The sequence below is a fragment of the Maniola jurtina genome, chromosome 5 (genome assembly GCF_905333055.1).
Source record: "Maniola jurtina chromosome 5, ilManJurt1.1, whole genome shotgun sequence".
Taxonomy (NCBI): Eukaryota; Metazoa; Arthropoda; class Insecta; order Lepidoptera; family Nymphalidae; genus Maniola; species Maniola jurtina.
Window position 1 is genome coordinate 11,285,162 of NC_060033.1, and position 17,537 is coordinate 11,302,698.

Sequence of the window (17,537 nt, forward strand, 5' to 3'; positions counted from 1 at the left end):
CTTGGCAATGTTCCATTCCACGGTTTTTGGTTTTTTGGGCCAACCTCGGGACCGCTGGCCAACGACGAGCATGTAAAGGCACCTGTGACCCACGTAGTTTTGAGGGTTACTTAGTATGTGACCGAACAAGCACAGCATCAGTAGAGATTCGCAATAGGTATCTCTCACGCCAAGGATGCCACAGGACTCTGCACGTTTTACTCCGACACCAGAGCAGCCTGTACCTAGATACTTACTAGGGTGCGTAGAGTGTGTTTGGAAGGCCGAAGGATCAATGTAGTGTTGCGTGGTGGTATTGCTTATTAGGTACATATGGTGCTAGGTACCTATTTAGGTATAATTGTATGATAGTGCAGTTTTACCTAACTTTAAGGATTTTTTTATTCTAGTGCTAGATTCTCGCTAGGTATCGCGCCCGGAGTGACTTTGACCAATAGGTATAGGCCTGTTTCACTTATACCCATAAGTAGGTATAGGTACATACAATCTATCGGCACTGGGGGTATGTGAACCGTGGTCTAGTGGTCAAAGGGGCTTCGGGCGCATAGATTTATTATAGTAAGTAGGTAAGCTACTTACCTACTAAGTAGGTAAGTAGGTTCGGATGCGATACCTAGAGAGACACAGGTTTGAATCCAACCCGTTCCATTCCTGTTATTTCCATTATTTTTGAGATATAGGTATTTTATAAAAATTATTGTGGTGCTTCTCCAACATTTTGTGTAGCAGTACGAAGGTTTAGTACCTATCCACTTAGGGTTCTAGCTCACCTACCTATTCCTACCTACAAAATTGCTGTAACTCTCCAAAACAGACAAACGACGTAACTTCTGTAAAGATCCTCCACAGCAATCAAGATTGTATCTGGGGCGTGTTCGTTTCACACTCATCTCCACCGGCCGCGTCGGATTGTCGTTATGTTGCGAAAGTAACATCACCGATGATAGTCTTCAGACGGATGTAAAAAAGAGTTTAGACATATTAGCGAGGTCGCCCGCGTGGACTTTTTACAGCGATTCAGTAGCGCGTTTCGTTAACGCTACTTTTGGCTGTTAGTCGCATTTGCGACGCGCGACTAGGTAAGTACCTACTTACCTACTTCATTTACCACCAAGTGTCGAAGACTGACATGTAAAAAACTTCAAAAATATAATAAAAACCGACTCCAATATCCACAAACACTAAAACAGTAAAAAATAATTTAATTTATTACCGAATGTAATTATGTACCTATCTAAGTATACAAGAGTTAATGTAGTTTCTATAATTACATTTTTTGGAGCCGGTGCCAATTGGCCGCACGAACTGTTTAGATATCTTCATATTGTTTGTGGCTCCACACTGGCACCGCCTCCAAGAAATGTTACCATAGAACTACATTAACTCTTGTAAACATCTCGAAGTTTCCCGAACACTGCCCAACCGAGCTGGATTGGTGGCTGACCTCTTTCTCGAAATCAGACCTACCTAGCTGGTTTGTGACTCTACATAACGGTATAAAATGCGTACGTGATACAGGAATGCAATATTCATGCAATATGGCTAGGGTCAGTCACCTCGGCAATGACAATAATATGCTTCAAGGTAATTAAAGCGAAAGGACGTTGACGAGAAAGCAAGAGTGCGACAATTTCACGCCGATGAGTGCACGCGCTGAACTTAGACTTGCAGGGATCGTACGGTTGACAAAAACATTATACCTACTGTTTATTACATAGGTAAGTATATGTATAATAAATTATCATGTTTTTACTTTTGCATTTTAATATTATCTATTATTTATTAGCTAATGACCGCGAATCATCGCGGTAAAGATACTATGTAGAGATAGAGATCTATCATCAGATAGATCTCTATCTCTACATAGTATAAAGTCGATTCCCGGAATACGTACGTAATACGTAGGTATGTGTAAACCAAGAAAGCAAAACTAACACACTTTCGCATGTATATTATGGTTCTAGTTTGGTATATTCCGGTCTCAGTTCGATTAATAGTTTAACTGATATTTAACCAGACAAATTATCACTTAGCAGGCTGTAATCTTTTCAAACTAGTTGGGTAAGTATCTAATTTGACCAGTCTGCCTATACAAAATAATATTATAAACTTATCTGAGGCGTGGGATGTCATAATGCATATCTTTTCAGCTACAAACCCGGGATCAAACCCCGACCTTCCGAATAGGAGGCTGACGTCTTAATTACTCGGCTTTATTTAGATAGTACATAAATTATACCTCTCTACAGGAAGCCGTCACGAAACCTTTAGCATGAGCATGAGCATTATGCTTTGTAGAGCGTTGTCTCTGTAACTCATACCTGTGACGTTTTGTCAGTCTCAACGACAGAGACAACGCTCTACGAAACCGTTATCTCTTTCTAAAGGTCGATGTACAATATTTTCATTTTCCCGCCGCCGGGTACTGTATTTGCGAACGGTACGTGACAGTGAAGCGTGCGCACGGGACAGATCTCGCCAAAATTGTCCCCGCACAATTTCCCCCGCTTTCCACAACTCTCTATTGTGCAATTCTAGATAATTTGATTACATCACATCCCTACCTACCTCACTATACATACATATTACCTACCTACTAGATACTTACATCTATACTAATATTATAAAGAGGAAACCTTTGTATTTTTGTATGTTTGTATTGAATAGGCTCAAAAATTACTGGACCGATTTCAAAATTTCTTTTACCATTACTTAGAGGGATTCTTCCGAATCCGTATAGGCTATATTTTATCCCGGAAAATAGAAAAAATAAATGTCCACCCGTGCGAAGCCGGGGCGGGTCGCTAGTATGTACTAAAGACATTCAAGCAGGTACCTATTTTGTCAATCTCCCTGGCGTAGTGGTGACCGTTGTCATGTATGTGGGAGATCCCGAGTTCGATTCCTAGCAGAGGCAGTTTGGGTATTTATAATTTCTAACTTGTCTTTGGTCGGGTCTGATGGGAGGCTTCGGCCATGGCTACCCTACCCTACCGGCAATGTCATGCTTCCCTAAGTATTCAAGAGAGAAAAAACCGGCTATGTGCGAGTAAGACTCGCACACTGAGGGTTCCGTACTCAGGTATTTTTCCGACATTTTGCATAATAAATCAGAAACTATTGTGCTTATAAATAAATAAAACTCTGTTTTTGAATATAAAGGTAAAGCTCATTCATTTGATACCCCACTTGGTTTAGTATCTTACTTTGAAAATTTAAACACATTTTAATTTTTTAAATTACCTACTTAAACCCAAATTCACGGTTTTCAGATTTATTCCTTTACTTGTGCTATAATACCTAAGTATACCTATCTGCCAAACATGATTTTAAGTCAACGGGAAGTACCAAATAAGTTTTCTTGACAGACACGACGGACGCACAGACGGACAAACAACAAAGTGATCCTTCTTTCTTTCTTTCTTCTGTCTGGGCTGGTTTCCGCACTTAAACATTCCTGTCTGTTGTGCGTGCGTTGCCCCTCCCAAAAATGATCCTATAAGGGTTCCGTTTTTCCTTTTGAGGTACGGAACCCTAAAAACAGTAGGTTACTACGTTAAAGTATATCTACCTACTCCTACGTAGGAGAGAAAAAAATGGCAACATACCTACTTATTACTTAAATATTCCTAACACCTGATGCAGCTAACCTGTCTGCATAAGCGATAGATGCCACGATAGCCAGCATAAAACCCCACCGGAAGCGTAGGGTCGCCGCGGAAGGCAATATCCGGTTTCCTGCTAACCCCTTTTTATTTTTATACAATTATAAAGTTATTCGCTTCATTTCGTAGTTGCTCCTTGCAGTGGCAGGTTCTGAATATAAATTGGTTAATATTACGACGCACGAGGGTGGTCTATGGTTAAACTTGAAGTTTATGCGATTTATTGGTTTCAGGCATGAATGTATGATAGATTCATGGTTTCAAACCGAAAGAAAAAAAATCGGTTAGGTGTGAATCGGATTCACACGAGAAGGGTTCCGTAATCCGTACCTTCGTACAAGAAACTTTTGAAATTTCCATGGCGGCCATTTGAAATTTTTTATATGTGTTGTTATAATGGCAATAGAAATACACATTCTGTGAAAATTTTAACTTTCTATTTATTACGGTTCACGAGATAAAGCCCGCTGACAGACAGACGGACACTTCTTGTGGTTCCGTACCTGAAAGGTGTCATCGGGGCCACCGAAGCCTCCGTTGTTCGTCCATCCGTCTATCTGTCAACGGCCTGTATCTCATGAACCTTAATAGGTAAAGTTGTCTATGTTGCGCTTCAGTGTGCTTTCGTATGAAACTAGAGGATGCCCGCGACTTCGTTCGCGCGAATTTAGGTTTTTAAAGATCCCGTGGGAACTCTTTGATTTTCCGGGATAAAAAGTAGCCTATGTCCATCCCTGGGATATAAGCTAACCGTATACCAAATTTCGTCAGAATCGGTTAAACTGTTGGGCCATGAAAAGGTAGCAGCAGACAGACATACACACTTTCGCATTTATAATATTAGTATGGATTTTACAGCTCACCAACGTTGATTGAATTCGAGAATCGAAATAAAAAAGTCTAAAGTAATGTATCTTGATTTACGCTGAAGTGTTTCGATATCTACTCGTGTGATTTCGACGCTCGAATAATATCAACTTTGGTGAGATTGGGGTGTGCGGGGCGTCCCCACCTCGATTGCCAACTCGACCTGTCGCGTTCTATAGGTAAGTAAGGGAATGAAAAATTAAATAATCTATAAGTAATAATATAAATACTTTATTATTAACACTTTTTAAGTTTTAACTTAGTAATAATAATTTAATTAATACAGAAGTATAACATTTAGTTTCACATACGCTGAGGGCCTTTACACACTGTAAACCAAAAATGTTTTTATAATTAAGTATTTAAGTTTATAACCATAAAAACATATCCTGGTAAAAAGCGAATATGTGGAAAGGTTCTTAATCACTTAATAATTTTACGTTTACTAGGTGGAATTTTATCAATATAATTTGTAACACACTATGGGAAAATAATAAGAAAATTTTAATTAGTACTAAATGTGTAAATTAAGACTAATAAGTACTTAAAAAGTTTAAAACGTCTAGGATAAGTCAAGTAATAAAAGTGAAAAACGCCTTTTCTTTAAGTTAAAGTTCAGATGTTAGCAACCGTTGTTCTAGTTAAATTAATTTATTATTAGTTAGTAGTAAAGTTAAGTTCTAGTAAAAAGTTATACCACATACCAATAACTGTTCCAGCAAAAGTCGATCAAGATCAAGAAGCTACCTAACGCTATATGGAAAGTTAAAAAAAAAAAGCTATTAATTAGCCTTGTTTCATATACCAAGCCTGTGGTAAATGAAAATACAACCTTATATTAAGTACCTATATACTGTTTATGGACAGCTGCATTACATTACAGGAAATATTTCGCAAATAATAATTAAAAAAAAGTCAATTATCAATTTAAATTTAGATTTTAGGCCCACTGGATACTAATTTAGTTAATTTTCGACGCGCCTATCCTACCTTCAGTGTAGGTGCGTTTTCATTTTTTTTTTAATAAATTTTTTGAACTTAATAAATTAAAATGGCTGTCATAATATTCAAAGGATTTAGCAGAAAAATAAATGCCCTGTAGTTTAATACGTTTACGGTTTTTTTGAATCTTATACAAATAATGTTACAGTTGTTATAAACACTAATCCACATAATTATAATATTATAATATATATTATAGTCCGTATAAAATGACTTCTAACACGCCATTTTAACTCTATGGGTCAACTGTCATGTCATATAATTGTGCGGTTCACCTGTAAAATAAAAACTAAAATCGCGTACTTTGACAGGACATTTCACACAAACTTAAAACGGCGCGTGAAAACTCATTTTTTACGCATTATATCACAATTTTGTTATTCTTACTATGTTGTATTCTTCACTATTTATTCGAATTTTAATTATTTTTATGGCAAAATCTGGCAACACCAAGTTACATGCACAAAGAAAACATTGTTTGAATCCAGAACAGCTGGTAGAAAATTACAAATTAAACATTGCCAGATTTTTCTAGGAACATTAGCTAATAGCTTATGGTGTATAAGTAAACAAATTTTTAATAAAAAGTGCACCAAGCAAACATCAAGTAATTATTGCTTTTCAGAAACTATTATAACAAAAATAATTATGAATATTCATAAAGATAATACTTTATTATTTATATAATAAATTATAATGTATGCATCTACATTTTCAATTCAGTATCTGTAAAATCAATGCAAAATAAATTGGTCATAGTTAAAATAGGACCCAAAAGGGTAAAAAACTTTTTTGGGTCCTTTTAGGCCCAGTATCCACCAAAGCTAAGAGAAGCGGAGCGAAGAATGTTTTTTTTTTCTCTTTCATCTGGCTTTACAAAGATTAGCCAATGTCAAGTTTGTAGTTATTTGTAACAAGTTAGTTAAACTATACAAGTATGGACCCCGTCTGTGCCGGCACTCGGCGACATACGCACGGCACCCCTTTAGAGCGCTTTCCAGTCAGTTTTAACAAAAAAAACACTGCAAAAAGGCAGAGCACGCCCGCCAGCTAACACCAACACAGACGAAGTCCGCGAAGAATGTTTAACAGACTAATCAGAGGCTCAACGGTAAAATGACAATCGCAATCATCTCTTATTGGCCAGTACTCTCTGACTGTTGGCTAAAATGCACTGTTCCAGCAAAAATACTAACCTTCAGCCAATCACAAGCCGCAGAATATTGATAGATGACGTGATCATATTTTCACGACATCTTTCAATAAAATCTAATTGGTCTGCTACACTCTATCCACGGAAAGAAGTCAGTAAAGCGCTCTCTCTAATACGTAATTCTATACAAAATATGACAAGAGCCAAAAATTTCAGCTGACGATAACCATTTTGAGTGAACAACCAATCACAAATAACAGGAGTCAAAAATCTCGGTAAGTTAACCATTTTGAATCACAAACTATAAAATTGAACTATGTAACGTGAACTGGACCGTCGTCGCGTCACTTCACCGCTCTCGTTCTGACAAGTCTATGGCCGTCAACTACTCTCTATGGCTAAATTAACACTCATCGTACATTGTTTTCTAATTTTTGTGTATCGGTCTCTCTGTGTGTCTGTGCGCTCTTTGCAAAGGTGTTTGAAAGGCGCATTTGGAACCCTAGTACCTTTAAGTTTACAAAATCAACTTACAACTATGAATTGCGATTGTTTTCTGAAAACAATTTTGTGATTAAATGATTAACATCCACTGAGATTTTTGCCTCTGTCATTTGTATTGGATTACGCAACAAAGTGAGCGCTATACTAAATTATTTCCATGGATAGAGTATAAAAACATTTCGCTTTGGATACCGGGCCTCACGTAAGGCTAAAAAACTATTAAATTAATATTTTAAAAATATATCTATTTTTTTTATTATTGTATAGTATTGTGTCAATCTCCCTTGTTCCCTAGCGTAGCTTTACACACATATCCTTTGAGAGCAAGCACCCCTCTGCACTTGATGTGAACCTGGTACCTCGCGCACCAGTCCAAGTTGTTACAACCGATGCCCGCGTCTGATAATGTTTTTACTGCGGCGAGTGAAAGAAGATCTGGAAAAAATAAATAATCGATATTATTTTTCGAATAAATAGCTCGCCTTTGAAATATATCGGAATTCAACAACTTTAGGTCAGTTTAGGGAAATATTTTGGCTAAAAACTACCTTTAAACTATATCGTGAGTGATGTCCATTATAGTTGAAGCAATCGAAATTAACCGTCACCCGAATTTCAATCATGACAAGTAATGGACGCTACCCCCAGCGTGTGGAAACAGCTTTTTAACTTTAAGACGTCATCCGTGAGGACAGGGCACCCTGGTCTCCAGTGGAACTTTCTGAGGATACATGATGGCGTCACGTGCTCAGTACTTACCAGGAGGATCCGCGTGCGTAAGTAACTGCACATCGTTGGCTTTGCAGAAGGCATGTAGAGAGGGCGGTACAACGCAACACGAGGCAAGGTTGATCTGCGCGATCGTGGGCTTGACCAGCGCCCACGCGTGGAGCTTCCTGAGACAACCACCCCCTACGTCCGCTACGCCTAATTGTTGGACGCGTCCTAGACAAAAACAAGTGAAATATTTTAGCCGATTGGACGTTTTTACGCGAAAAGGATCCAACCCAAGCAGTCAGTTTTTACTCAATGTGGGTTGGATCCTTTTACAACAACAGCTAATTAATAGCATAACCATTTATTAGCACAACGCCAAAAACGCAAAATGCCTAAATTAAAATTGTGGCGTTTTGTGATGTAAAACATTCAAATCATCATCTACTATCATACTACGTTCACAGCTGGACATAGTGCTCTTGTAGGGCTCTTCCACACACCGCCTACTTGAATGTAGTGGCTCCTTGTAACTCGTTTGATGTCGTCTGCCCACCTAGTGGAGGTTTTCCAACACTGCGCTTTCCGATGCAAGGTCATCATTCTACCACCTTAGACCCCAACATCTATCGGTTTTTTAAACTATATGTGCCCTGCTGCTTCGCAACTTTATGAAAGACTAGCTGACGCCCGCGACTTCGTCCGCGTGGATTTAGGTTTTTCGAAATCCCGTGGGAACTCTTTGATTTTCCGGGATAAAAAGTAGCCTATGTGCTAATCCAGGATATTATCTATCTCCATTCCGAATTTCAGCTAAATCCACCCAGTGGTTTTTGCCAAACTTTCGCCTTTATAATATTAGTGTGATAGTGTGAAGTGTGATAGTGTGATTACTTAAGAAAAATACCACACTGGTTTGTTAACATCAATTAGTTAGAAAAATATTTTCACCTACCCTCTTTAACGTAATCTTCGAGCACCGCCCACAACACCTTAATACCGGGCAGTATCGCTTCACACTTCCTCGCGTCTGCTTCGCTGTCCGCATCAACTTCTGTACTCGACATGCGTGCTGCGAACAAATCATTTACTATAAAAATATTCATTTTTATTCAAATAAAGTTTTACAAGTTTTTTGAATCGCTATTCACTGCCTTATTCGAAATTCCTTTTCAAGCTAGAAGAACCAGCAAGAAGCACAGCGGTTGCTTTATGAAATATTTAAAGACTATATGTAGACTTACAGTCTAAAATGAAGAAGTGTGTTTCAAGATTCCTAAAAAATTCCATCAACACACTGATTTTCAAATAAATTCCCCTCGACCAAAGCCGGGAGAGGTCAGCTAGTCTAGTATTATATAATTAAATAATTCAATGCCACTTACCAACATTACTTCCTATCGATATTGGGGATGCTTTGGTAAAGCTGTTCTTGACAGTGGTGTCATCCCTGACCTCATCTCGGTGCAGAATGTCCGGGTTGTATGACAGGATTACATTCTCTATGTGCTCAGTTTGTAGGGCTGTGAACACTAAAACATAACGAACATAAATAAGTTGATTGAATAATTTCTGAACAAGTGTAAATTAAAAATTTAAAAGTGAAGGTTACAGTAACTAGAAAAGAGCTGATAACTTTCAAACGGCTGAACCGATTTTCTTGGATTATAGCTAAGAACACTCTCGACTAGGCCACCTTTCAAACAAAAAAAACTAAATTAAAATCGATTCATTAGTTTAGGAGCTACGATGCCACAGACAGATACACAGATACACACGTCAAACTTTATAAGTTTGACGTGTGTTTTTGGGTTGGGGGTTAAAAATAAGTATAATGATCAATAACTAAGGTGGCGACAACGGGCGAAGTGCATTGTGCTGGTCTGGCACTACAAAAAGCCACCAAACAAGAAAAGAAAAAGAAACTCTGAAGGATTTGTCAACTTTGGATCTATATCTTAGCTTTAACCTTAGCTAATCATGCAGAATGAATACTAACTTGTGCATGCTACTTTGCATTTTATTGGTTGTCAAAGTTTAAGGGCGCCTTCAAATTTGCCGCAAAGTAGCCGCGCAGAGGCAGCGCTGCTTTGTAAATCCACATAATTTCGGTCGATGAACAGACGCGCGGCCGCAAGCGCTGGTGTAGCGCTGAATCACGCCTTTTTATTTAGGTATATGTATTAACAAAGCAGCGCTGCCGCAACGCCCAGCCGCTGCCTCCTTTGTCGTTATTGCGGCAGAAGGCGCCCTAACGCTAATCGTAACGTAGTTACCTGCCAAGCATCTAGAGTCTAGACCATAATATAACATTATCTGAACTTATTCAATAATACTTGAATTGTAATACTTAGTAATTAAAAAATATTTTAACAATGTGTGATTTTGAAGTAGATTTGTGCGAGTGTTATTTATTTTATAGCCTTAAGAGATAATTCATCTCTAACATTAAACAACTGCTTTACAATGTATTGTTTTGGATATATTCTTATTTGTATAACAATCCCTTTTTATAGCATTCTAGTTTTCAAGTATTTAGTTACCTACTCATATTAATAAAATATTATAGTATTGTATCTTGTCATTCTGCAATGTGAAGAATAAATGACAGGTATAATGATTGATTGTTATCTCAATGATGAGTTAAACTCTGGTTTCCTCCAAAAGCGGTGCCATCATGTAGCGGCCTTAATACAGCGGTGAATGACGTCACTAGAACGTTGTCTATGTAAACAATATGGCGCGGTTTCCTAGATAACGGTAATTGACACCGTAACGTCAAAAAGCGGTACCGCCATTTGCATGACGGCCGTCTTGTCGGTGTCGAAGTGTCTGTCAACGTTTTTTTTATGTAGCGGTGAAGGTATTTTCAAGCGTAATATTAATTTTCGTGTCATTTTAAAATATTTATTGTTCAAAATGAGTTTCATCAACTGGACCAGCGAGGATGATGAAATTTTAATTGATTTTGTGCGGGTTCATGATGTGCTATATAATTTAAAACATAAAGACTAGACTATTTTCGTCTTCTGATGATTGTTCATCTTATATATTAGTAACGCTAAATCAAGTTCGTCCATTTTCAACCATTGACGCGTACTTTGTGGTCTGTTCACCGTAATAAAACGGTCAATGCAGTTTCTAACATTCCACATGTTTACGGCCGTCATTTTGAGGTCATCATATTGCGTCCGTTTAAAAACGGCACCGCTTTTGGAGGAAACCATAGCTTTAGTGCTTGTTCAGTAAATAGTAATCAATTGTTTATTTATATGTAGGTATACTATTCCTAGATATTTATAGATATTATAGATTTATATATAGATAGATTCCACACTAATAATATAAATGCCTTTCTGCTATGTTTTCACAGCTTATCCGTTTAATTGATCTTAACACTCGGTACTGAGATCTTGTATACCCAGGATCTATTTTTTTTTATGCAAAATCACAGGGTTCCCATGAGATCTGTAAAAAATTAAATCCGACGACGACGGAAGTCACAGATATAAACTACTAGCTAATGCTCACGACTTCATTCGCGTAGATGTAAGTTTTTTAAATCCTGTGGAAACTCTTTTATTTTCCGGGATACAAAGTATATATATTAATCCTATATATCCTATATATTAATCCCCTGGATTTTAAATTTCAGCCAAATCCGTCCAATAGTTTTTGCGTGAAAGAGTAACAAACATACATACACACACACACGTACAAACTTCCGCCTTTATAATTTAAGTGTGATATGTGGTACAGAGACAGCTTGTCTCCTGGAGATTGATATCTATAGGCTACTTTTTATCCTAGGAAATCATAGATACAATTTTAAAAACCTAAACCGGCAAAGTTGCGGACCTCATCTAGTTGAAGTATACAGGGTGTTTGGTAATTAGTATATAATGACGACACGTACCCATGCTACTTTGATCTGATAAACACAATGCTGAAGTATAATGATGAAATAAAATTATAAAAAATTCCATACAATTTTTTTTTTTAATTATGTCAAAGTTTTCATAACCCTAATGTGCCCTAACTCACTGAAATCGTTGGCCATCTTTAGATAGGTCAAGGCTAACGATCTCAGTGAGTTAGGGCACATTAGGGCCATGAAAACTTGGTCATAGAATTTTTTATAATTTTATTTCGTCATTTTACTTCAGCATTGCTATCAGATCAAAGTAGCATGGGTACGTGTCGTCATTATATACTAATTACCAAACACCCTGTATATAATATAGTTATTATGCAGATCACGTCTTGATTTCATAGGTAATTGGACAAACGTCATCCAAGCTTCATCAGTTGTTATATAACAGATAGGTACTTCATGAAAAGCATTTTAAAATTACATGTCAGAATATATCAAGTAAGTATATTTACTTACTTATTTTGCAGATCATCATGACATCAGTACTCAGAAGTAGAATTGATTACTCATAAGTGCTTATTATGATGGTGGTGTGGTATGAAAGGACTATAAAGTTTATTTATTACATACTTTTGAATTGATTGATGATAAATTTTTTTATGGCAAAATCCATAGGATACAACTATTAGCTAAGAACTATTATCTCATTCATGGCTATGCTAAGACTCCTAAAGCTCGGAGGAGCAGTGAGTGGAGTTTGATATATAATTAAAATTAAAAAAAAAAAAAAATTGTCCATGACATAGTTTCTTATCTTAGCACCAATATACTATTGTAATGCACTTCCACAATTTAATTTTATTCACACTTATGAGTTTTGATGCCCGCGACTTGTCTCCGTGGTTTAAGGTTTTTTCTAATCTGTGGGAACTCTGATTTTCCGGGACAAAAGTAACCTATGTCTATCCTCAGGATGCAAACTATCTCTACCGTCAGGATGCAAGCTATCTCTGTACCAAATGTCATTAAAATGAAAGAGCAGTGAAAAACTAGCAGACACACGGACAGACAGACACACTTTAGCATTTATCATATTAGTATGTAGTTTGTATGTATGAATATGATGATTCAATATCATTGGAAGTGTTTAGTGTTATTCCGATGAGAAACTTAGCTAAACATAAAACTTGTTGAAAAACAGCAAAAACTACAAAATTAGCTAACCATTTTCCAAACACTCCTTCAAAGCTGTTGTACTGTCTTCATTTATGAATATTTTAACACCGATTTTCAGGTTCTTCCGTTCCTCCTCCGCCATTTTATTCTGGACATCATCATGTGGCCGTGTGATATTGACCACTGCCTCATGGGATGCTGCGGACGTTGACACCACCACATAGTCGGAATGTTGTGAAGATTCTGTATGCGCAGTACCGTTTACTATAGGGAAACCATTTTGAGAGCCCCATTCTGTTAGGGTTAGCTTTATGCTTTCTGACAGCTGAAATTGTCAAAGTTTTATTAGTATAAAACTAGGTTCTTGCCTATTATTTTTGTTTTAGTATTAGACAAGACAAATTCCATTCTTATGCTGATATAAAATGAAGCAGATATGGACTTTTGAAGCAGGCTATGCCCGTAGGCTGAGATTTACAGAGATATTTAGACTTTGGTCATACTTAGAGTTGAAATGAGATAGATTTGACATAAATCTATATTTATAAAAAAGGATATAAAAGGAAAAGCTGACTGGCTGACTGATCTATCATCGCACAGATCAAATTACTGGACAGATTAGGCTGTTTGGGCTGCAGATAGCTATTATGACGTAGAGATCCCTTGAGAAAGAATTTTGGAAAATTCAAAAGTTGCAGAAAACAAGTATAAAAAACTGGTCAAGTAATTTTTTTTGAGAATGCATTTTAATTTTTTTTGTGATGTAACCACAAATTCGCGGTTTTCGGATTTTTCCTTTACTTGTTCTATAAGATCTACCTACCTGCCAAATTTCATGATTCTGGGTCAACAGGAAATACCTTAAGTATTGGTTTTTGTGACAGACACAACAGACAGAGAACAAAGTGATCCTATACGGGTTCTTTTAAACCTTTTGATATGCAGAACCCTGAAAAAACAATAACTGAAATGTTGAACTAAGTTCAGAAAGCAAGGGTATTATACCAATCATAAGGAAAATCAACTCCAACAAGAGACTTGTTATGACAACATGGCCTGTTAACATAAACTTACTTAAGTAACAATAACCTGGTAAATCAACTCAATGCAGTATATTCAAATCTTTAGATGAAGAAAAACTATGTTAGGTATGTAAAGTTTGCTATTGTGAAGTAATTATTATGTACTGATTTATAAATAAAAAATAACCAACCTCTTCTGTGACATTTTGACCAGCCTTCTTCTTTATATCTATAAGGTTCAACACATTTCCTGTGTTTATAGTCACTTTCGATGCACTTCGTAACATTGTGTAAGGATTCTCAAACGATTTTCATACAATTTTTAAGTTCAAGGTTGCCGGTTCTTCGGCCAGTATGTATGTAGTACTGAGTTATTAGATATCTTATCTTAGATATTGAGTTAATTGCTAAAAAACGTTCGCTCTCCACGGACGAGGAAAACGTAGTGTAGTGATTACATACTCTTTGGACGAGGATGATAAACTACTAAACGGTAAACTCCAGCGGCCTTGTGCAGTGAAAATTGAAATTCATGGTTAAACCAACGGAACGGCACGAGTCGGAATCATGACGTACAACTACAAAAATAAATGATGGCGAAATAGTTTGTAGCAATAAATAAAATTATGCCCTACAATTACATTCTCATATCACAGGCGAGTTTAGTTTATAAATAATATTCGTAAGTTACATTAATAACACTACTATTGATAACATTTAATTTAACTATTAAAACGGAATTGAACTTTGAGTGTGCTAATGTGCTTTGAAATTCGAAAGAATCGGTACCTACTTAATCGGTAGAAAAAATCGAAAGAGTACCGAGAGAGCGTAAGACAAACAAAACAAAATCAATCATCATCATCAATCACCGCTTCAAATGTCAAAATTGACAGGTAATTTCTAGCAGTTGGCAAAAATGAAACATATAGATGTCCCACAGACCTACTAATCTATGATCGAAGAGATGTACGCATGATGTAGGCGACAGAATGAGATGGCAATCGGGGTATGAGTAAGGCGGTGGGGGAGTGGGAGACCCCTCACATGGCGCACTGGCCACTATAATAATGGGTCACTGGTTAATATAATAATGTCTGGCCACCCTAGGCGTGGGGGTCATGCTGTGCGGTTGTGCGGGGCGTCCCCCACTCCGGTAGCCATGAAGATGTGAATTTCAGCTCGAAGGTCTAGAATCCAGAGCTGTAAAGCAAGCTGAAAGCTTGAAGCCTTGTCTATTACCACTGTTAAGTTCTGTCACCGTCATGTACAGGTCGTGCCATAGAGATAGTATATAAACAATAGAGGTAGTCATAGGTTGTTGCCGCTCTTGTACATCCATTTGTTAACTAGATATTGTTATCTCGGTCTATTTCACGGAACCTCCGTTCGGGTAAAAGCGATAGCTCATATAAGTCTGGCAACAACGCACTGTATGTGTAACTGGTGACAGTAGTTGTCAGCATTTGGAGACAAAACATTGGGATTTGATGCAGCGTTTTTATAAAATTTTAAAAATCACAAAAGTCTGGGTTAAAATTAAGATAAAAACTAAAAACCAAATGTGTGACGCTGTGTTTTGTGCCTCCAGATATAAGAAAGAAGGCGTCCAAGTTCCTGAATTGCCTTTTCATAGGTAAGTCTTTAATAACTATTTCATCGATACCAACCGCGACTTTTATTCCGAAAATCGCTAAAAATTAAAGATTTACATGTTATAAGAGTAATTATCTCGTGTAATACTGACAAAAATCACGTTTTACAGCGCAATTTAATTTTAATTTATGAATTATTTTAGGCATCATTTGTAGTGATGTGTACACACTTTATCGATAAAATCAAATTTGTCTTTTATCGTATAAATAACATTTGCTTACTTTTGTAGATTTCCAAATTGTCCTGAAATTAGAACTGCGTGGATTTGGACAATAAAACGAAAATCTGGAAGTGAAAGGTATATTCTCGTCTATGCTCCAAACATTTGGAAGAGTCTTGTTATGTTTCTGGTTTAAAAATAAATAAATTGGAATCAGATGCAATACCTACTATATTTGAAAGATATCCTCAAAAGTCAATACCATCAACCAGTAAGCACTAAGCTCTTTCAAATTGTATGTAGGTACTTATCTACAAATAAATATGTAGTAATGTTACACTTTTCTTTATTTGACAATAGTTAAACAAAAAAGACACCAACAATTAATTAATTTATTAATTTTTTTATTTGTACAAGTATCACACTAATATTATAAAGGCGAAAGTTTGTATGTGTGTGTGTGTGTGTGTGTGTGTGTGTGTGTGTGTGTATGTTTGTTACTCCTTCACGCAAAAACTACTGGACGGATTTGGCTGAAATTCGGAATGGAGATAGATAATATCGTGGATTAGCAAATAGGCTACTTTTTATCCCGGAAAACCAAAGAGTTCCCACTGGATTTCGAAAAACCTAAATCCACGCGGACGAAGTCGCGGGCGTCAGCTAGTATTTGTATAAAGTGGACAGGGAAGCACTTATCTCTATAAGAGATCTCTACCAGTGACCCTTGGCAGTGCGAGAGGTTGTAAAGGGAGTAGAATAGGTACAGCAAAGAGAGACAGTAATTATTATGGAAAAAAAACTTAGTAGATATTATGTTATAATATATACTTAATTTTAAGGTTTGAGGTACAAGTGAGTTTAAATAATTTCTAAAATTAAAAATTACCTAATTGTTTTACTGATATTTTTTAAATTTTATTATCATCATAAAGAATTATGCATTTTTGACTAGGTAACAGCAAGATATACATTAATTCATTTAATTTCAGGTTATAAAGGACGAACGAAACAAACTTCGAGAGCTGGCTAATAATGAAACAAAAACGAAGGTTTTGAGCATTTTCCTCAGTCAGTTTTCTACGTCCAGCTCTCTATAATTTTGTTGACTTAGAATTCTTGACTTTTACTTGGCTTTTTATTTTATAATAGAGCAAGATCCCGGAAGCGCCAGACTGTATTTATGTACTTATTTTCTGAGAAACGGCCAATTTATAAGTATCAGCTGCTGCCTGCTAAAGGTACATATGTATAACATTACTCACTTTTCTTATAGTCTGAGTGTAGATATAATATAAGTAAGTATGTTTTACAGAAGATTGTGAATAATTAATATTCAATACTGTCAGAAACTTTCCGCCACAAAAAGTAACATAATATAAAATATGCCTTTTATTGCCTACGTTATTAATTATAGTAATAATACTAATAAATTGATTTGAATTATTTGAAAAGTGTTTCATTTTACTCTTGTTTTTACTGAATATATAATAACCGTCCGCAGGAATTTATAGGTTTTTAAAAATCCCATGGGAAATCTTTAATTTTCTGGGGTAAAAAGTTGCTTACGTCAATTTCCAGGACGTAAGCTACCTATGTATCAAATTTCATATAAATCGGTATAACGGATGGGCCTTAAGAATCCCATGGGAACTCTTTGATTTTTCGGCGATAAAAGTAGCCTATGTCCGCTCCCAAGGTAACTCTGTACCTTTCATTAAAATCGGTTAAGCTGCTGGGCCGT

At 36.6% G+C, this 17,537-nt stretch overlaps 1 protein-coding gene and 1 long non-coding RNA gene across 2 annotated transcripts; one reads left to right on the forward strand and one right to left on the reverse strand.

The window, feature by feature from the left end:
• Positions 1-7,415: 7,415 nt before the first annotated feature.
• On the reverse strand, positions 7,416-14,824 carry LOC123865163 (glutamate--cysteine ligase regulatory subunit). Its single transcript, XM_045906032.1, has 6 exons — positions 14,169-14,824; positions 13,004-13,280; positions 9,291-9,437; positions 8,861-8,977; positions 7,951-8,136; positions 7,416-7,626 (listed from the first exon to the last, which is right to left on the reverse strand). The coding sequence occupies exons 1-6, from the start codon at positions 14,262-14,264 to the stop codon at positions 7,466-7,468; spliced, it is 984 nt and encodes a 327-aa protein (XP_045761988.1). The 5' UTR covers positions 14,265-14,824; the 3' UTR covers positions 7,416-7,465.
• A 738-nt stretch (positions 14,825-15,562) lies between these two features.
• Positions 15,563-17,058, forward strand: LOC123865178. The gene is made up of 3 exons (XR_006795925.1): positions 15,563-15,613; positions 15,863-15,931; positions 16,786-17,058. It is a non-coding gene; the product is annotated as an uncharacterized LOC123865178 (long non-coding RNA).
• Positions 17,059-17,537: the final 479 nt, after the last annotated feature.

Excerpts from the sequence above, each read along its gene's own strand:
- LOC123865163 (XM_045906032.1), bottom strand. The coding sequence starts at position 14,264 with ATGTTACGAAGTGCATCGAAAGTGACTATAAACACAGGAAATGTGTTG. Across the intron at positions 13,281-14,168 it reads GTCAAAATGTCACAGAAGAG|CTGTCAGAAAGCATAAAGCT; the intron begins GTTGGTTATTTT and ends TGACAATTTCAG. Across the intron at positions 8,137-8,860 it reads CGAAGATTACGTTAAAGAGG|GACGCGTCCAACAATTAGGC; the intron begins GTAGGTGAAAAT and ends GTTTTTGTCTAG.